The sequence below is a fragment of the Chiloscyllium plagiosum genome, chromosome 3, assembly GCF_004010195.1.
Source record: "Chiloscyllium plagiosum isolate BGI_BamShark_2017 chromosome 3, ASM401019v2, whole genome shotgun sequence".
In the NCBI taxonomy this organism is placed as follows: domain Eukaryota; kingdom Metazoa; phylum Chordata; class Chondrichthyes; order Orectolobiformes; family Hemiscylliidae; genus Chiloscyllium; species Chiloscyllium plagiosum.
The window spans coordinates 60,599,367-60,615,881 of record NC_057712.1 but is presented as its reverse complement, the minus strand read 5'-3'; the positions used below and the strand labels follow the sequence as shown (position 1 = coordinate 60,615,881).

The window sequence follows — 16,515 nt, the reverse complement described above, 5'->3', positions numbered from 1 at the left end:
ACAGGTCCCACCTTTCCCAGAATGCAGTCCAATTGTCCAAATACCTGAAGCCCTCCCTCCTAACACCACCCTGCAGCCACGTGTTCAACTGCACTCTCTCCCTATTCCTTGCCTCACTGTCACGTGGCACCGGCAACAACCCAGAGATGACGGCTCTGTCTGTCCTAGCTTTCAGCTTCCAGCCTAACTCCCTGAGCTCTTGAATGACCTCCCCACCTCTCTTCCTACCTATGTCATTGGTGTCAACGTGCACCACGACTTCTGGCTGCACACCCTCCCCCTTAAGGATTCTGAAGACGGTCCGAGACGTCTCGGACCCTGGCACCCGGGAGGCAACAAACCATCCGAGAGTCTCGCCCACCCTCTAACTAGAGAGTCTCCTATAACTAGCGCTCTCCTCCTCTCCCCCTTTCCCTTCTGAGTCAAATATCAATCACTTACCTTCCCAACCAGCTCTGCGTTCCAACCTCACTTCCGCCTAGCTCGCGCCGCTCTCTGCTGAGAAAAGACTGTAAAACATTAGAAAATGGTAACTTCAGAGGGGGAGATCCTGCCTGATCTTTCTGAGAAAATAGTAACCAACATTGCTAGTGAGACGTCTTATAATGAAGACATTCCTAGATTTCACATAGGCAACTAATAAAGTGGATGATGGTGCAGTGGTGGGAAAGTTCGTGGTCTAATCATTCCATATGGTCCATCTAATGCCCAGGATTTATGTGGGAGATGGAAGCATGGTAGCTGTATAGTTAGAATTGCTGTTTAACAACACCAGGGACTGGGCAATTGTTTGTGTGGAGTTTGCAAGTTCTCCCCATGTCTTCATGGGTTTCCTCTGGGTGCTGCAGTTTCCTCTCACTGTGCAAATAATGCACGTTAGGTAGGTTGGCCATGCAAAATTACCCTGTATTGTCCAGGGATATGCAGTCTAGGTGGATGAGACATGTTAAATGTTGATTTTATTTTATTTATTGTCACCTTGTATCTTGTTCAAAATTACAGTGAAAAATAGCGTTGCCACTCTCCAGTGCCATTTCAAAACACAAAAATAAACCAAAACAGAATATAAAGACAGAAAAATAAAGAAAGGGTCTAACTTGACAATCCTTCTTGTTAAGTGCTCTGTCATGGGCCTGGTGGCCAGGCGCGCATCTCCTTCATGTGGGTGGGGTGGGGTGGGGTGGGGTGGTGTAGACTCGATAGAGCAAATGGCCCCTCTCTGCACTGTAGGGATTCTATAATTCTAATTTAAATGAAAGACTTGGAATTTAAAGTCATAGAGATGTACAGCACGGAAACAGACCCTTCGGTCCAACCCGTCCATGCCGACCAGATATCCCAGCCCAGTCTAGTCCCACCTGCCAGCACCCGGCCCATATCTCTCCAAACCCTTCCTATTCATATACCCATCCAAATGCCTCTTAAATGTTGCAATTGTACCAGCCTCCTCCACATCCTCTGGCAGCTCATTCCATACACGTACCATCCTCTGTGTGAAAAGGTTGCCCCTTAGGTCTCTTTTATTACTTTTCCCCTCTCACCCTAAACGTATGCCCTCTAGTTCTGGACTCCCCGACCCCAGGGAAAAGACTTTGTCTATTTATCCTATCCATGCCCCTCATAATTCTGTAAACCTCTATAAAGTCACCCCATAGCCTCTGACACTCCAGGGAAAACAGCCCCAGCCTCTCTTTATAGCTCATATCCTCCAACCCTGGCAACATCCTTGTAAATCTTTTCTGAACCCTTTTAAGTTTCACAACATCTTTCCAAAAGGAAGGAGGCCAGAATTGCACACAATATTCCATCAGTGGCCTAACCAATGTCCTGTACAGCTGCAGCATGACCTCCCAACTCCTGTACTCAATACTCTGGCCAATAAAGGACAGCATACCAAACACCGCCTTCACTATCCTATCTACCTGTGACTCCACTTTCAAGGAGCTATGAACCTGCACTCCAAGGTCTCCTTATCCAGCAACACTCCCTAGGACCTTACCATTAAGTGTATAAGTCTTGCTAAGATTTATAATAGTGACCATGGGCTGATTATTTTATTTTTATAAAGACCCACTTGGTTCATTAATGTCCTGATGGGAGGAAAATTTGTCATCCTTATCTGATTTGGCTTGCAGACCCCAAAACCAACCGAGATCGTCATCAGTCTTGACTGGCCTCTGAAATGGCCTAGCGAGCCACTCACTAGAATAGAAGTTAGGGTTGGGTGACAAATGCTGGCTTTTTCAGCAGTACCTACATCCTATGATAGAATAAAAAATAAAATGTTCTCATGCACTTTAGTTTCATCTCAAAGCTGTGAAAATGCAAGGTGAACCTCAGCAATGGATAAATAACCAAAACACTAATAGTTACACTTTGGAGGATTAGTGTTGAGGTGCGGAGAAGTACAGATTGGGATATCCAGAGTTCAGTAATGTGACCACTGCAGTTTCATATTAGCATAAATAAGGTGGATTCAGAAAGTTGATATAGTTATTTGAATCAACCTGTTCTGACATGTTATGATCCACCTCTGGGGCGGGTGGGATTTGAACCTTCTGACCCAGTGGTTAGGGACACTATCACTATGTCACAAGAACCATCAAAGAAGCTGTAACCACTAGGCCACTTCATCAGATGTCACATTGAATACTGTAAGGTGATTTGGATGGTTGTATTAAATAGCTTGAATAGTTTTCCTCATACATGATGGATTTTCTTGTATTATGGTCTTGTATATTTATATTGTTTTTTTGACTTGTTGCACACGGTTTGCTACACATATGCGCTTGAAATTAGCATCAAAAGTAAACTTATAATTAGCTCGGCCATCTGTAGTTTTGAGTTTTGAACACGCTTCCATTTTCATTTTCTGTCTGCAAAAAAAAAATTGTGAAAGATTGGGTTGATTTCATTACCCATTAGTAAGTTGAATGTTCAACATGGGTTTGTTATACTGATCTACAAGTTTCAATCAGCCAATTTTGTTCTTTTAATAGTTTTGTTTGCTGCCCGGAATTTACAGTGTACAGTTTTAGAGCAATTGTTCATGTAGATGTTTGTTGATAGTAGTTACAATAATATTTTTATTGTGACATTATTTATATTCAAGATGACCCCCGAATCATGATGTTCCGTTCAGGACTTGTGAAGTGGTTATTATTATTGCCACGTGGTGTAATCAAGTTTCTGAATAATTTAATATTGGCAATTAGTTTAAATTGTTAGTTCCTTTTGAACTTCTGTGTGTTACATTTATGTTACAGATCCTCTAAAAATTCTCAGCCAGAGGGTTTTGGGAATCTGGAATGTACTACCTGAGGCAGGAAACTTCAGCCTTTAAAAAGAACTTGGATGAGCAGGTTGGGCCAAGTGCTGGAAAATGAGATGAGTGTGCACTTTGAGTAGTTTTTATTGGTGCAGATACAATGGGCCTCTTCTATACTGTCAGATTTTATGATTTGTCTATTCCAGAAAGGAAGGTGATAGAAAACAGGAAACTGCAGGCCAAATAGTCTGACATTTGTCCTAGGCAAAATGCTGGAATTCATTACTAAGGAAGTTATAGCAAGGCCGTTACTTAATGCAATCCATCAGGGTCAGCATGATTTTATGAAGGCAATATCCTGTTTGGCCCATTATTATTATGATTGCACACTGTCATGATATGTTACTTCTGTTCAGTCTGACTGTGTTACCTTCCTTCTGGGCACGTGTATGTGACTGTTATTGCTGACAGAGTGCACACCAAAGACAATCAACGGCAGTGAGATGTTACGCAGTCTTTGGCAAACAGTTGTAATACCTCATGTTTTCTTCCCATTTTCTGGGCGAAGCTACTATATCTGAGATGTAATTATTTTGATTTAGGGTGATTGATTTATATTTCAGAGTTTGAATTTTGAACGAGTGCCGTTTGGGCTTTGGTCTGTGTGTATTAGGATTTTAGTGATTAACTTGTTAGGGCAAAGATAAGACTGCAGCATTTGTAATAACCTTGAGCTAGAAGTGCTGAATGGAAGATCCAGCTTGGTCTTCTCCAGACCTGCCCAACATCCCAACATGCCAGTCTTCAGCTAATTTGATTTACTCCATGTCATGTCAACAATGACAGGTGACACTGGATACTATAAAAGTATGGGTCCTGACAGCATTCTGGCAAATGTCCTGAAGATGTGACCCAGTTGTTCTCCCTATTCCTATGTGGGTTTCCTCCAGGTACTCGGGTTACCTCCCACAGTCCAAAGATATGTGGAATAGGTGGGTTTGCTATGGTAAATTGTCCTCAGTGTTCAGGAATGTGCAGGCTCGGGGGGTTAGCCAGATAAATGTGGGGTTATAGAGATAGGGTGAGGGGGTTGGGAGTTGGGTGGGATGCTGTTTGGAAGGGCAGTGTGGATTCCATGGGTTGAATGGCCTCTTTCTACAACAGAGTAGTTCTATGAATCTGTGAGCTTGTCATGAACCTTACCAAGCTGTTCTAATACAGCTACAACACTGGCGTCTACCCAACAATGTGGAAAATTACCCAGGTATGTCCTGTGCACAAAGGACCAGTACAACCTGACCAATTACTGCTCCATTAGTCTACCTTGCGATCATCAGTTAAATGGTCGAAGAGGTAGCAATAACCTGTTCACCAGTGCTCTGGCAGGACCACTCAGGGTTCCATCAAAGCCACTCAGCTTCTCATATCAGTATAGTTCTAGTTCAAACATGGATAAAAGAGCTTATTTCCCGTGGTGAGAAGCCCTTGTCAAGGTGCCAAGACTGCATTTGACCAACTGTGACATTGAAGACCCCTAGAAAACCTGGAATCAGCACGTATCAGGCAGTCATACCTGGCACAAAGGAAGATGGTAATGGTAGTTGGAGGTCAGTCATCTCAGTTCCAGGGTAGCTCTGCAGGAGTTTCACAGTGCCGTGTCCTCGCCCCCAAATATCCTCCGCTGATAATTACACAATGTTCAGATACCGAAGTAGTCAGATCCCAATGCAGTAAGACATAGACAATATCCAGGCCTCGGCTGACAAGTAGCACATAAGATCGGCACATAAGATGCCAGCAACAATCTTCCAAGTCTAGTTATTGAGCTTCAAAACTGAATCCACTTTTTTTTTTTCTGTGCATTTTTAGATTTCAACCTACTTTGTGTAAAAATCACAGGTGCAAAGTCATACCATTGTTACTGGGATGCTGTCACTTTAATAGGTTATTTTGTCCTTTTTTTGAGAGGTTGTAATGCAGAGGTGCTGAGCTGTCTGCTGAGGACCATTTGAGTAAACAGCTTTTTTTAACAGCCTGAATGGGTGTGGCCAACTTTCACAGATCCAGATTTCTGGAGTTTGTTTTTTTTAAATCATGCTAGCATTGATCTTTATGGAACACTGCTTTCTACCATTCAGTCTGCAAAAAACGCCCTTTGCCTCAAATTTCAGTTTTTTCTTTCAGGTTTCTAACCATGTAACTGTTTGTCTCCTTATTCCATTACCACCTTTGTCATGAGTCTCCTGTGCAGTGCCTTATAAAAAGCCTTTTGAAAAGTCAAATATGTGGCATCCAATGCACCCCCCTTGTTTATTCTTTCTGTAAACTGTTCAAACATCTCAATCACTTTACCTAAGATTTTCAGAATCTGTGCCTACTTTTTAAAAATACTTTTTAGTTCTCAATTTTTTAAATCATTTTTAAATGTATATTTTGATACCATTGCCATCACTGGCACTATGCTGATTGGTCTGTAGTTCCCAAGTCTCATGTTAGCTCCACAGCACAAATATTTTCCTGGGTTTTGCTGAACCATGTGTATTGGATGCTCATAGTTTGATCATCTTGACAATCTTGCCGGAGTTCTTGAAGGAAAGGATTGCTGCATTGCCACCTGGTGGATATCTTTATAAATGCACTGACAATTTGATAGATGAGCTTAATTTAGTCATGTGAAATGTTAAATGAGGGACTATTACAGTTAATTTCCAGGTATTTCCTTGGACTTGTCCCTGCTCCAGTATCACACTTTAATTGGAAGTATGGTGAAATATCAAGTTTGAGAAGGTTCTCATCCAGTGAGTCACAGTAGTTTATTCAGACAGGGTTCTCTACTCTTACAGGATGTGTATTTTAATGTGAGTAATAGCAAATCTTTGGGACTGAGGCCAGAGACAAGGGAATTGAGTCAGATCTATGGAGTAAAAGAGTCTTGAGTCCCAGTCTGCTATGAAAGTAAGGTTGAGTGTAATGAGAACCTTGGGCTTGAGGGATGAACCTAATGACTTGTGAAATGAAGGACAGTAGATATGATTTCACCCCACATGGAAATTCTAAAGCCCATCCTTTTGTGAAGTATAGTCAAGTTGATTGCAAACTATCTATGCATTTCCTTGTGTATGTTTATTTTACAGGTGGTCCAAACATGTGGGCTATCACTTCTGATGAGCGAGTCAAACATGACCAGCAATTTTTAAGTCTTAAACCACTTGGAGGGTTACTTTCAGGTATGTGTCCACTAGAACTTCGAGAACTCAGTGCTCTTAAAAAAAAAATACTTTTAATATCTGCCCAAGACTGTCCGCTTCGATGCAACAGCTCTTGTGTGAAGTCAATGTGGTTTTCTTATTATACTAGTACAGATTCTGTGGTCTAACCACACTTGATGAAATACGGTCAAGTAAAAATCAGTTGTCCAGATTTTACAGGTATAATGACAGTGACACTGTGAATGTTTTCAGTTATTACAATACTCTGAAATTGACAGCAACTTTTTGATTCTGCATACGTACCATTACGTGTGAACGTCCACGTCATGGATTTCCTTGCTGCTTGACACAATGCACTATTGAAATCTCCATAGGTGGCAATGTTTTAAAAATAAATCTGACAAGAACTTCACCTAACTACTATTAATTAATATCTGTGGCCCTAAAAAACTAACCTAATAGTTGTATGATGTTATGTTTGTTTTTCCCATTGTGATTTAAAATTCTATAGTATTTTGCTGTATTGTTTTGTTTAGGTTTATGGTACTTCAGTTCATTAAGGTAGTGCCCTGGGCCTTTAAGTCTCTTTGGTCCTTCACTTTTTATGAATTTTGCACTCGGTTCCATTTCGCTTTATGGTTTGCTTTCTGTGAGAAATCCTCCAATGGATTACAAAGAGATCTTGATCAATTGGATGAAGGGACTGAGGAATAGCTGATAAATGCAAGGTATTGTATCTTGGTAAAATAAACAAGGGCAGGACTATACAATTAAAAGGAGGTCTTATGTTGTGTTGTAGAATAGAGACACCTGGGTTTCAATATATAATTCTTTGAAGTTTGCATCACTTGAAGAAAGGGTGTTTAAGAAACCATTTAATGTGCTTGTCTTCAGTGCTCAGACCATTGAGGATAGGGGTTGGGAAGTCATGTTTTGATTGTACAGGACGTTGGTGAGGCCTCTTCTGGAGTATTGTCTCCAGTTCTTCTCACCCTGTTATGCTGAGGTGGAGCTGCTCGAGAAAAGATTTACCAGGATGTTGCTGGGAATAAAGGGTTTGAGTCTTAAGGAGAGGCTGGATAGACTGGGTTTTTTTTTTCACTGGAGCATAGGAGGTTGAGGGTTCACCTTGCAGAAATTTATAAAATAATGAGGGGTGTAGATGAGGTGAATGGTAGGTGTGTTTTCTCTAGGATGGGGAATTTCAAGACTAGGGGCCATGTTTTTAAGATGAGAGGAGAATGATTTATAGAGGACATGCGGGGCAATATTTTTTATATAGTGTGGTTCATATGTGGAATGAACTTTCAGAGGAAATGATAAATACAGATATAATTAGAATGTTTAAAAGACATTTAGATAAGTACATGAATTGAAAATGTTTGGAGGGATATGAACCAAACACAGGCAGGTAGGACAGGTTTAGTTTGTGATTATGGTTGGCATGGACTAGTTGGACTGAAGTATCTGTTTCCATGCTATATGTCTCTGACTAATTGGACTCTACTTAATAATGTCACTCTTTCTGGATGTCAGAGATCCCATTGACGTTACACCAGAATTAAGTTGGAAAAAGTGAAGGCCAGACCATGGGGATGTTTAGATCATTCATTTTTGTTAGTTGATCATAAAACCCAGCCCAACAGGTCAGAATTGTAAACATCTCAGCTAAGTATTTCAGAGATTGTATTACAGCTAATTGAAATTTTAAAATGCTTTTTGACCTGTTGGACTAATATTAACTTTATAGAAGCGCTGACTGGTATACGGAACTTGTCATTGTAGACTCGAAGTGCCTTTTCTGGCTGTATGAATCTATGAATTTACAAAAGAATGCAGTATCCATTATTGGATGAATCTCCGTGATAGAATTGGTGGAAGTATTAATGTGGTTTGACTGTTAGTCTGTTCATCATTTCTGTAATTCGATTAGTTCATTATTGATTACTCTAAATCTGTTAAAATTTTCATAAAACTAATAGATACTAAGCTCAAACCTGAGAACATCCTCATGTTCTCTTTCCCCTTACCTTTCTTGATGCAACAGTAGTAGTATTGTCATCTAACTTTAATTCACTGTTTTTGACTAAAATCTATTTAATTTAACTTTTTAATTTGAGTTCTCAATTTGGAACAAGGTTGTATATCTTTTCTCAGATTTTTTTCCCATTGTAACATATGGTAACTATTATTCAAACAAAAATATACCTTTAAACACAAATGATTTATAATATACTGGAATCATTAATTTTCATTACAATATTAAAAAGCAATAATTTGTAACAGGCACTTCGAAAGATAATATTCTTTCCTACATCTTAACACTGTAAAACATTCCCAAAAAGCTACAGTTAAGGAATTTAAAAATATACCAATTAACTAATTTTTCATGGCCTCTTCATACTCTTTTTGAACATTGAAATGTCCTAAACAGATTTCCCTCTAAGTTGTGTGGCCACACAGTCTCTGGGAACCTTATCTGTTCCCAGAAGCTGTTGCTGTGTACAGACCTTAGAGGTCTGCACAGTGGCAATTAAAATTGCACGGAAGTGATCACATACCATCAGTTCTTTCTATAGATTCCTTAACTGGAAAATAGTAAATGGACTACTAACTTCCTTGGTTATGCATTTGCTGTAATGATGGTTGATGTTTTTAAAAATTCTTTCATGGAATGTGACTGGCAAGGCAAATTTTCTTGTCACTCTTTAATTGCCTTTTGAGAAGGTGGTGTTTAGCTGCCTTCTTGAACTACTACAGACCAGCTGGTGCAGGAACTCTTGCAATGATGTCAGGAAGGGTGTTCCAGTTTTGATCCTCGGCAGTAGAGGAATGACAGTGTAAGTCCAAGTCAGGATAGTATGTAACTTGGAAGGGAACTTGCATTAATGCTGTCCACATGCATCTCCTGCTTGTGAACTCTGACCACTAGGTTAGGAAGTGTTGTATAGGGCCCTTATGAGTTGCTGCAGTGCATCTTCTAGATATTAGACATTGTTTTCTCTCTGCATCTGTCATGGGGAGATGATTCTTTAAATTGGTTCATGAAGTGCCAATGATATGAACTTGCTTTACCCTGGACGGTGTCGAATTTGTTTTGGAGTCAAACACATCCAGTCAATTGGAGTGTATTTCATCTGACCTTTTCTTGAACATGGTGGTTAGGGTTTAAAGAATTGAGAGGTATGTTTTTCGCTTCAGAATTCCTACCGTCTGGATCTTGTAGCCATACTATTTGAGGCTCGTCCTGTTAAGTTTCTGGTCGGTGATAGTCCTAGGATGTTGGGATTGGGGATTGAGTAATGGGAAGTTGTACATTCTCCCTTATTGGCTATGATCGTTGTCTGACACTTGTGTGACACAAATATTAACAACAAGGAACTCAGACCTGAATGTTATTCACATCTTGTTGCATGCGGAAACAGACTGCTTCATTATCTGAGGAGTTGTGAATGATAGAGAACAGTGAAATAATCAGCAAAGATCCCCTCTCCTGATCGTATGATGGAGGAAACAAAGCAGCTCGAAATAGTTGTGCCCAGGGCACTACCTTAATGAACCCAAGCATCTATGTACTGGGACTGAGATGACTGACCTCCAAAAACCACATCATCTCCCTTTGTGCTAGGTATGACACCAACCAGTGGAAAGATTTCCTCATTGATTCTAAATTTGCTTTGTGCTCCCAGATACCGCACTCAGCCAATTGCTGTCTTGATGTCAAGTATAGTCACCAAGTCTGTAATGAGCAGTGGAACCCAAATTGAGAATCAATTAACAGGGTAATGCTTTAAGAGTGCCTCTTGTTAGCACTGTCAAAGACATTCTCCATCACTTTGCTAACAATCAACAAGAGGCTGATAAAGCAGCAATTAGCTGGATTGCATTTGTGCTTTTTTTTGTAGATGCGATATCCCCAGCATTTTATCCAAGTGATAATACCACTTGGGGCGGCACTTTGGCTCAGTGGTTAGCACTGCTGCCTCTCAGCACCAGGGCCCCAGGTTCAATTCCAGCCTCAGGCAGCTGTCTGTGTGGAGTTTGCATATTCTCCCATTGTCTGCGTGGGTTTTCTCCGGGTGTTCCGGTTTCCTCCCACAATCCAAAGATGTGCAGGTTAAATGAATTAGTCATGCTAAATTGCCCATAGTGCTAGGTGCTAGTCAGAGGGAAATGGGTCTGGGTGGGTTACTCTTCGGAGGGTCAGTGTGGGCCGAAGGGCTTGTTTCCGCACTGTAGGGAATCATTATGCCGTCATCCTCCCTGAAATGGAGGGATTGAATTATGAACAAAGGCAAACAGGTTGGGATGCTGCTCAAGGAGTTAAAGAATGAGAGGCGATCTCATTGAAACATATATGATTCTTAAGGAGCTTGACGGGGTAAATGCTGAGAGGATGTTTCCCCTCCTGGGAGAGTCTAAGATGAGAGGAAATAGTCGCAGAATAAAGGAGTGCCCGTCTGAGGTGAGTAGTTTCTTTTCTGAGAGTTGAGAGTCTTTGGAACGTATGGTCAGAGATCTATGGGGCTAGAGTGCTTGTGTATGTTTATGGCTGAGATAGATTCTTGATCAGTAGGGGAATTAAAGGGGAAGGTCAGGAAAATAGATGTGTGGGAGTGTCAAATGAGCCATGGTCCTGTTGAATGGCAGAGCAGGCTCCTGTTCCTATTTCTTATGGTCATCTGCCCTGAGCCTCATCTGAGTTGGCTGCAGTAATAATGTATCTAGCTCCTGTTCCGTTTCAAGACACAGTTCACTGTATTTGTTTGCTCCAAGATAGAAGATCCACACCAATGACTTAGACTTAGTATTACTGTTGTAGAGACACAGGAGGCAAACAAAACACTGCAGTTTCCCTTAGTCAATATTCCAGCATCTGTTGACCAGCTAGAGATCTCTCCAGATCTCAGTTCATCTTGTATAACCTATTCTAATATACAGAGTATTTGAGAAAAAAGTTATTTTTTCTCTTTTAGCTCTACCTCATTGCAACTATTGATTTGTTTCAAAGATGATTAATGGTAAAAATGTAAACTGGTAATTTACTGTTGAGAGTGTGGTGCTGGAAAAGCACAGCAAATCAGGCAGCATCCGAGGAGCAGCGAATCAACGTTTTGACCATAAGCCCTTCATTGGAATTGCCCAAACATCAATTCTCCTGCTTCTCGGATGCTGTGCTTTTCCAGCACCACACTCTCAACTCTGATCTCCAGCATCTGCTCACTTTATCCTGGTAATTTACTGGCTTGTATCAATTGGGTTGATAACTACTTCCTGCTCATATATTTCAGCTAATTGGAATAATGATGAACTTCATAACTTATTTTTCCAGTTAGAAATTGGACTAAATTTTCTGTTAAATTAGGTAAGTTTTCTTTGCTTAAATGAATAATTCTCATAAGTGATCTGATATTACAATTTATTCCAGCTTTAACCTTAAGAAGTCCAGACTGCTTTATTTCTTTTGGTTGTTAAAGCTAATGATTTAATTTTAAAGCTTATGCTACACCTGGGTCAGTTGCTTCGGGTGACTTTCTACAAAGAGGGCCATAGCTGTAAAGCTTGAAACCAGAGACCAGTAACTGCCCAGATGGATTCTGACATAAATAATGCTGAAGGAACTGTTTTTTTTAAAGGTGTGAATGATGAATTTATTGATCATGAGTTTTTATACCAACTCACATGGGCAAAACATTTATTACTTGGCAATGAATTTGTCCTGACTTTGCTATTGTATAGGTTTGGTTCAGTGTACTTAAATCTTTGTAACTGAATATGCACCATGAGGGAAGCAATGATATCACTGTTATATTTGTTAGAGTAGAAAATGTGTTGCTGGAAAAGCGCAGCAGGACAGGCAGCATCCAAGGAACAGGAAAATCGACGTTTCGGGCATAAGCTGTATTTGTTAGAGTAGCCAACCTTTGAGAGTGCAGTACATGCCACTAGAATATGTTTCGATTAGAAAACCAGCAAAACCTGATTAACCAGTGCAGGTAAAGCTTGAAAAGCACCTGATTATTAACCTCTAATGCAAAAAGGAAATATTATGCAGGTTCTGTGACATGATAAGTGAACCCAACAATTCTTCATGATTGCATAAAGGCAAAATTCCAAATGTTGCCACTACCGAATAGAAGCTGTGTTTCTGTGGGTCAAGGGGCAAGTTGCTGAAAAATTCTTAACATTTTGCATTAAATGTTTTCTGCTAAATTTTAAGATGTCTTGCATTTCAGTTTTAAAAAACAAAAGAAGTGAATTTGTTGCAATAGAGGTAACTAGGTGTCCACTTTCTGAAAAACGTGTTTGCCCATTGCATGCACCCAAATCCATTCCTCTGGCACTTTGCTGCAAAACTCCGAACTCTGTCACACTAGTCCAGAGGCGCTGGATGGAATTCATATGCCCATCCTTTGGGAGGCCCTGTCCTGAACCCTTCCTTATTCATATTGGCACTGAGCTCCTCTTGCTTCAACAATTTAACCTGATACTCCCAATCCTCCTCACCTTCCTCCTCCTGCCCATTCCCTCCTCCACCATCCCACCTCTTCCTCCTTCACCCCCCCACCTCTTGTTTCTCCTCCACTCCTGCCGACTTACACTAATATTAGTTTGCCACCCGCACTCACCATTAGCAGTTCAAATACAAACATGATTATAATTCTGTAGAAGAGTAAGTAGCACCAGATGGAATACAACACAGTTTTTTTTGCATCATTTATAGAATATTGTGGGAACCATAGCAGAAGTGGAATAAAAATTCCCTTGATTACAGGCAAAGATGGGAGGATACAGCTGTGAAATACTTGAGCAAATTAGGTGTGAATTCATTGGAGCCAGAGAAAGTTCAAAGGGACATCAAATAAAATTATTCCAGGATTTGGGAAGTTAAATAAAAATCGTTTCTACTGGTTAGTGAATTAACAACATGAAAGCACAAATTTTCTACAAAGATAAAGTCAGATTGGAAGGAATTTTTCCATAGAAAGCATATGAAATACACTTCAAATGATTCTTGAAGCGAGATTGATTAAGATATTTAAGAAGAAATTAATTTTGCATTTCAAGAAGATTAGTCAAGATTACAGGAAAAGCCAAATCAGACGGATATTATTTAGTAACTAGAAATCTTTATCTAAGACTCTATAACATTTTATGCATCTTTATGTAACACTCTTGAGAACAATATTGTAGAGTGCTTTACACCAAGTAGCATATACAGAGATGAAGGGAATATATAGGTCACTGTTGGGAAATGAAGACATAATCAAAAGGCATAATTTAAAGATCATTTTGAAAGCTGACTATCTTTTGACCAGTGAAGAGTTGTTGGGAAGCTACTGTAGATGATCCAGTGTAGGGAGCTGAAAGATCTTAGATCCGTGATGAGTAGTGAAAGCAAGGAGTAGTATATCCAGTATTTGGAGACATTTTTCAGGCTGGAAGAGGTTGCAGCATCAAAATGCGTGAAAACAACCTCAAGGATTGTCCAGCTGAGTTTCAGGTACTGAAAAATCAGTGGAACTAGGTGGAGACATATAGGAGTAAAGTTTTGGGCTTTGTGCAAGTTACAGCTGTCTGTTATTTTTGTTACAGAAAGAAATGGAATCTTTGAAAATATTTAGAAAGTATCCCCAGGATCCAGAACCTCAACCTGAGCTACAAATCTTCTCAAAACTTGTTAAAGAATCCCCACTTTAGTGAGGTTATATTGTGTGAAAGCCAGGAAGCACACGTGGATAATATTTAAGAAGTCAAGCCTTGAGACTGTGGCTGTGAACGAGTGTGTCAATCACAACCATTGAGGAGTGAGCAACAATGGGCATATTTTGGAGATACAGGTCTTCAGCCCAGTACAGCAACAGAGGCGTGACAATTTCTTTCCTGAGCAAACTTTGCATGGGGCAAGTCACAACACTGCGCATGCATAAGTTTGTGATTGTTTGCACTTTTTATTTTTCTGAGATTCAAGTTGCAATGTCTCATTGAGATGAAATTGTAGTTATGTAGTGATTTATAAATTGTTATATTAAAATATGTTTATTTTAATGCTTCACAGGTGACCAAGCTCGAAATTTCTTTCTGCAGTCTGGTTTGCCAAAGTTAGTACTGGCTGAGATATGGTGAGTATGAAAACCGACCTTAAAATAGGTCACTTCATTTTCGCAGTGATCTCTTTATTGTATTTGAACTGCAGGCGCTGAAACAAGTAAATGTAATGCAGAATTTATAATCCAACATAATGTGAAAACTGGGACTGGGTCTTTGTCCAACCAAATGGTTTTTTAAACTAGTGACGAAAGATCTGAGTGAAGCCTTGTCTATCCAAATTTACTTTTAGCAACCACCAGTTAAGCTAACCAGACTGCCTTGTTCTCTTCGTAAACAAGCCTGTGTAGCTGTATATTACTGTATTTATTCTGCTTGTGAAGAGACTTTTTGTTATTCCTGTGTGTCTCAGTTGCTAAATGGTAATTGATCTTTTTCATGTCTTTAAAAAAAAGTTAATTTGCCATTTATTGCATATCTTGTTTTGTAAAACCTGATTGGGATATAATACTTAAACCTCAGTTATAGTCCTGATGTTTTGATCTGGTCCTTTTATGCATTGAGGCTGATATGCTGTGATGTTTTCTTCTGATTGTTGTGTACCAGTAATTGATCTGTACTTAGTGTGCTGTACTTGGCACTCAGTGATCCCTTCACTTGGAAGGGAAAAATCTATTATTTTACTACTGATTGTTCTCCATAGTTTTAAACAACAAATCTCTGACTATGACAGCTTGTGCTCATAAACCAGATCCCATATAGAGGTATAATTTTAAAGATCTGATTATATGAATGTTTCCTGTAATTAAAAATCACTATTTTGAGTTGTCCTGCATTGTGTTCTGTATTGCGTACAAATTGACTTATGAATGAACTTGGGAATTGAAAGCGTTCGCAGTGGTAATATTCCCACTGTAAACTTGACTGAAATCCTAACAGAAATCCTGTGTAGATGATAAATATAAATGCTCATCTATGTGTTCAAGTTCTTTCACAGCTTCAGTCCTCTGCATCTCTGAAACTTTCTCCAGTTCTAATACTCTTCATAGTCCCTGTGCTTCTGCAGTATATAAAGTAATAGAGATGTACAGCATGGAAACACATTCTTTGGTCCAACTCATTCATGCCGACCAGATATTGTAAATTAATCTAGTCCCATTTGCTAGCACTTGGCCCATATACCTCTTAAACCTTCTTAGTCATATACCCATCCAGATGCCTTTTAAATGTAAGAGTTGTACCAACTTCCACCACTTCCTCTGGCAGCTCATTCCCTACAGATACCACCTTCCGTGTGAAAAAGTTGCCCCTTAGGTCCCTTTTAAATTTCTCACCTCTCACCCTAAACCTATTTCTAGACTACCCCCAACCCAAGGAAAAGACTTTGTTTATTTACCCTATCCAAGAACCTCCGCCGCTCCAGGGAAAACAGCCCCAACCTCCTCAGCCTCTCCCTATAGCTCAAAGCTTCCAATCCTGGCAACATGCTTGTAAATCTTTTCTGAACCCCTCCAAGTTTCACAGCCTCCTTCGTGAGGAGGACAACTAGAATTGGACACAATATTCCAAAAGTGGCCTAACCAATGTCCTCTACAGCCGCAACGTGACCTCCCAACACTTATACTCAATGCACTGACTTATAATGGCAAGCATACCAAACGCCGCCCTCTGTCCTGTCTACCTGAAACTCCACTTTCAAGGAGCTATGAACCTGCACTCCAAGGTCTCTTTGTTCAGCAACAATCCGTAGGACCTTACCATTAAGTCCTGCCCTGATTTGCCTTTCCAAAATGCAGCACCTCAAATTTGACCCCAAATCCATCAAATTGTTGGTCAACTGCAACTCACTGTTTTTCTAAGTTGGAAGCAAAAACATGCTCAAAAATTTGTCAATTTTTACTGCAGCTCCATTTTTTAATCTTTTCAATAAAGTTTCCTTCCCTGCCAGAGCATTGAAATAGAATATCAAAGTATCTTTTTAGAAATGGC

General features: G+C 40.0%; 1 protein-coding gene across 6 annotated transcripts in view; it reads left to right on the top strand.

Moving 5' to 3' along the window:
- The window catches only part of LOC122543943 (intersectin-2-like), a 198,915-nt gene that overhangs the window by 63,924 nt on the left and 118,476 nt on the right, over positions 1 to 16,515 (top strand). For 4 of the 6 annotated variants that reach the window (XM_043682942.1, XM_043682913.1, XM_043682905.1 and 1 more), the window contains exons 3-4: positions 6,403 to 6,495; positions 14,537 to 14,600. In XM_043682942.1, coding sequence (XP_043538877.1) covers positions 6,403 to 6,495; positions 14,537 to 14,600 — 157 coding nt within the window. Of the gene's footprint in view, positions 1 to 3,343; positions 3,363 to 6,402; positions 6,496 to 14,536; positions 14,601 to 16,515 lie in introns of those variants that run through there. The other 2 variants (XM_043682922.1, XM_043682952.1) reach the window with 2 other exon arrangements.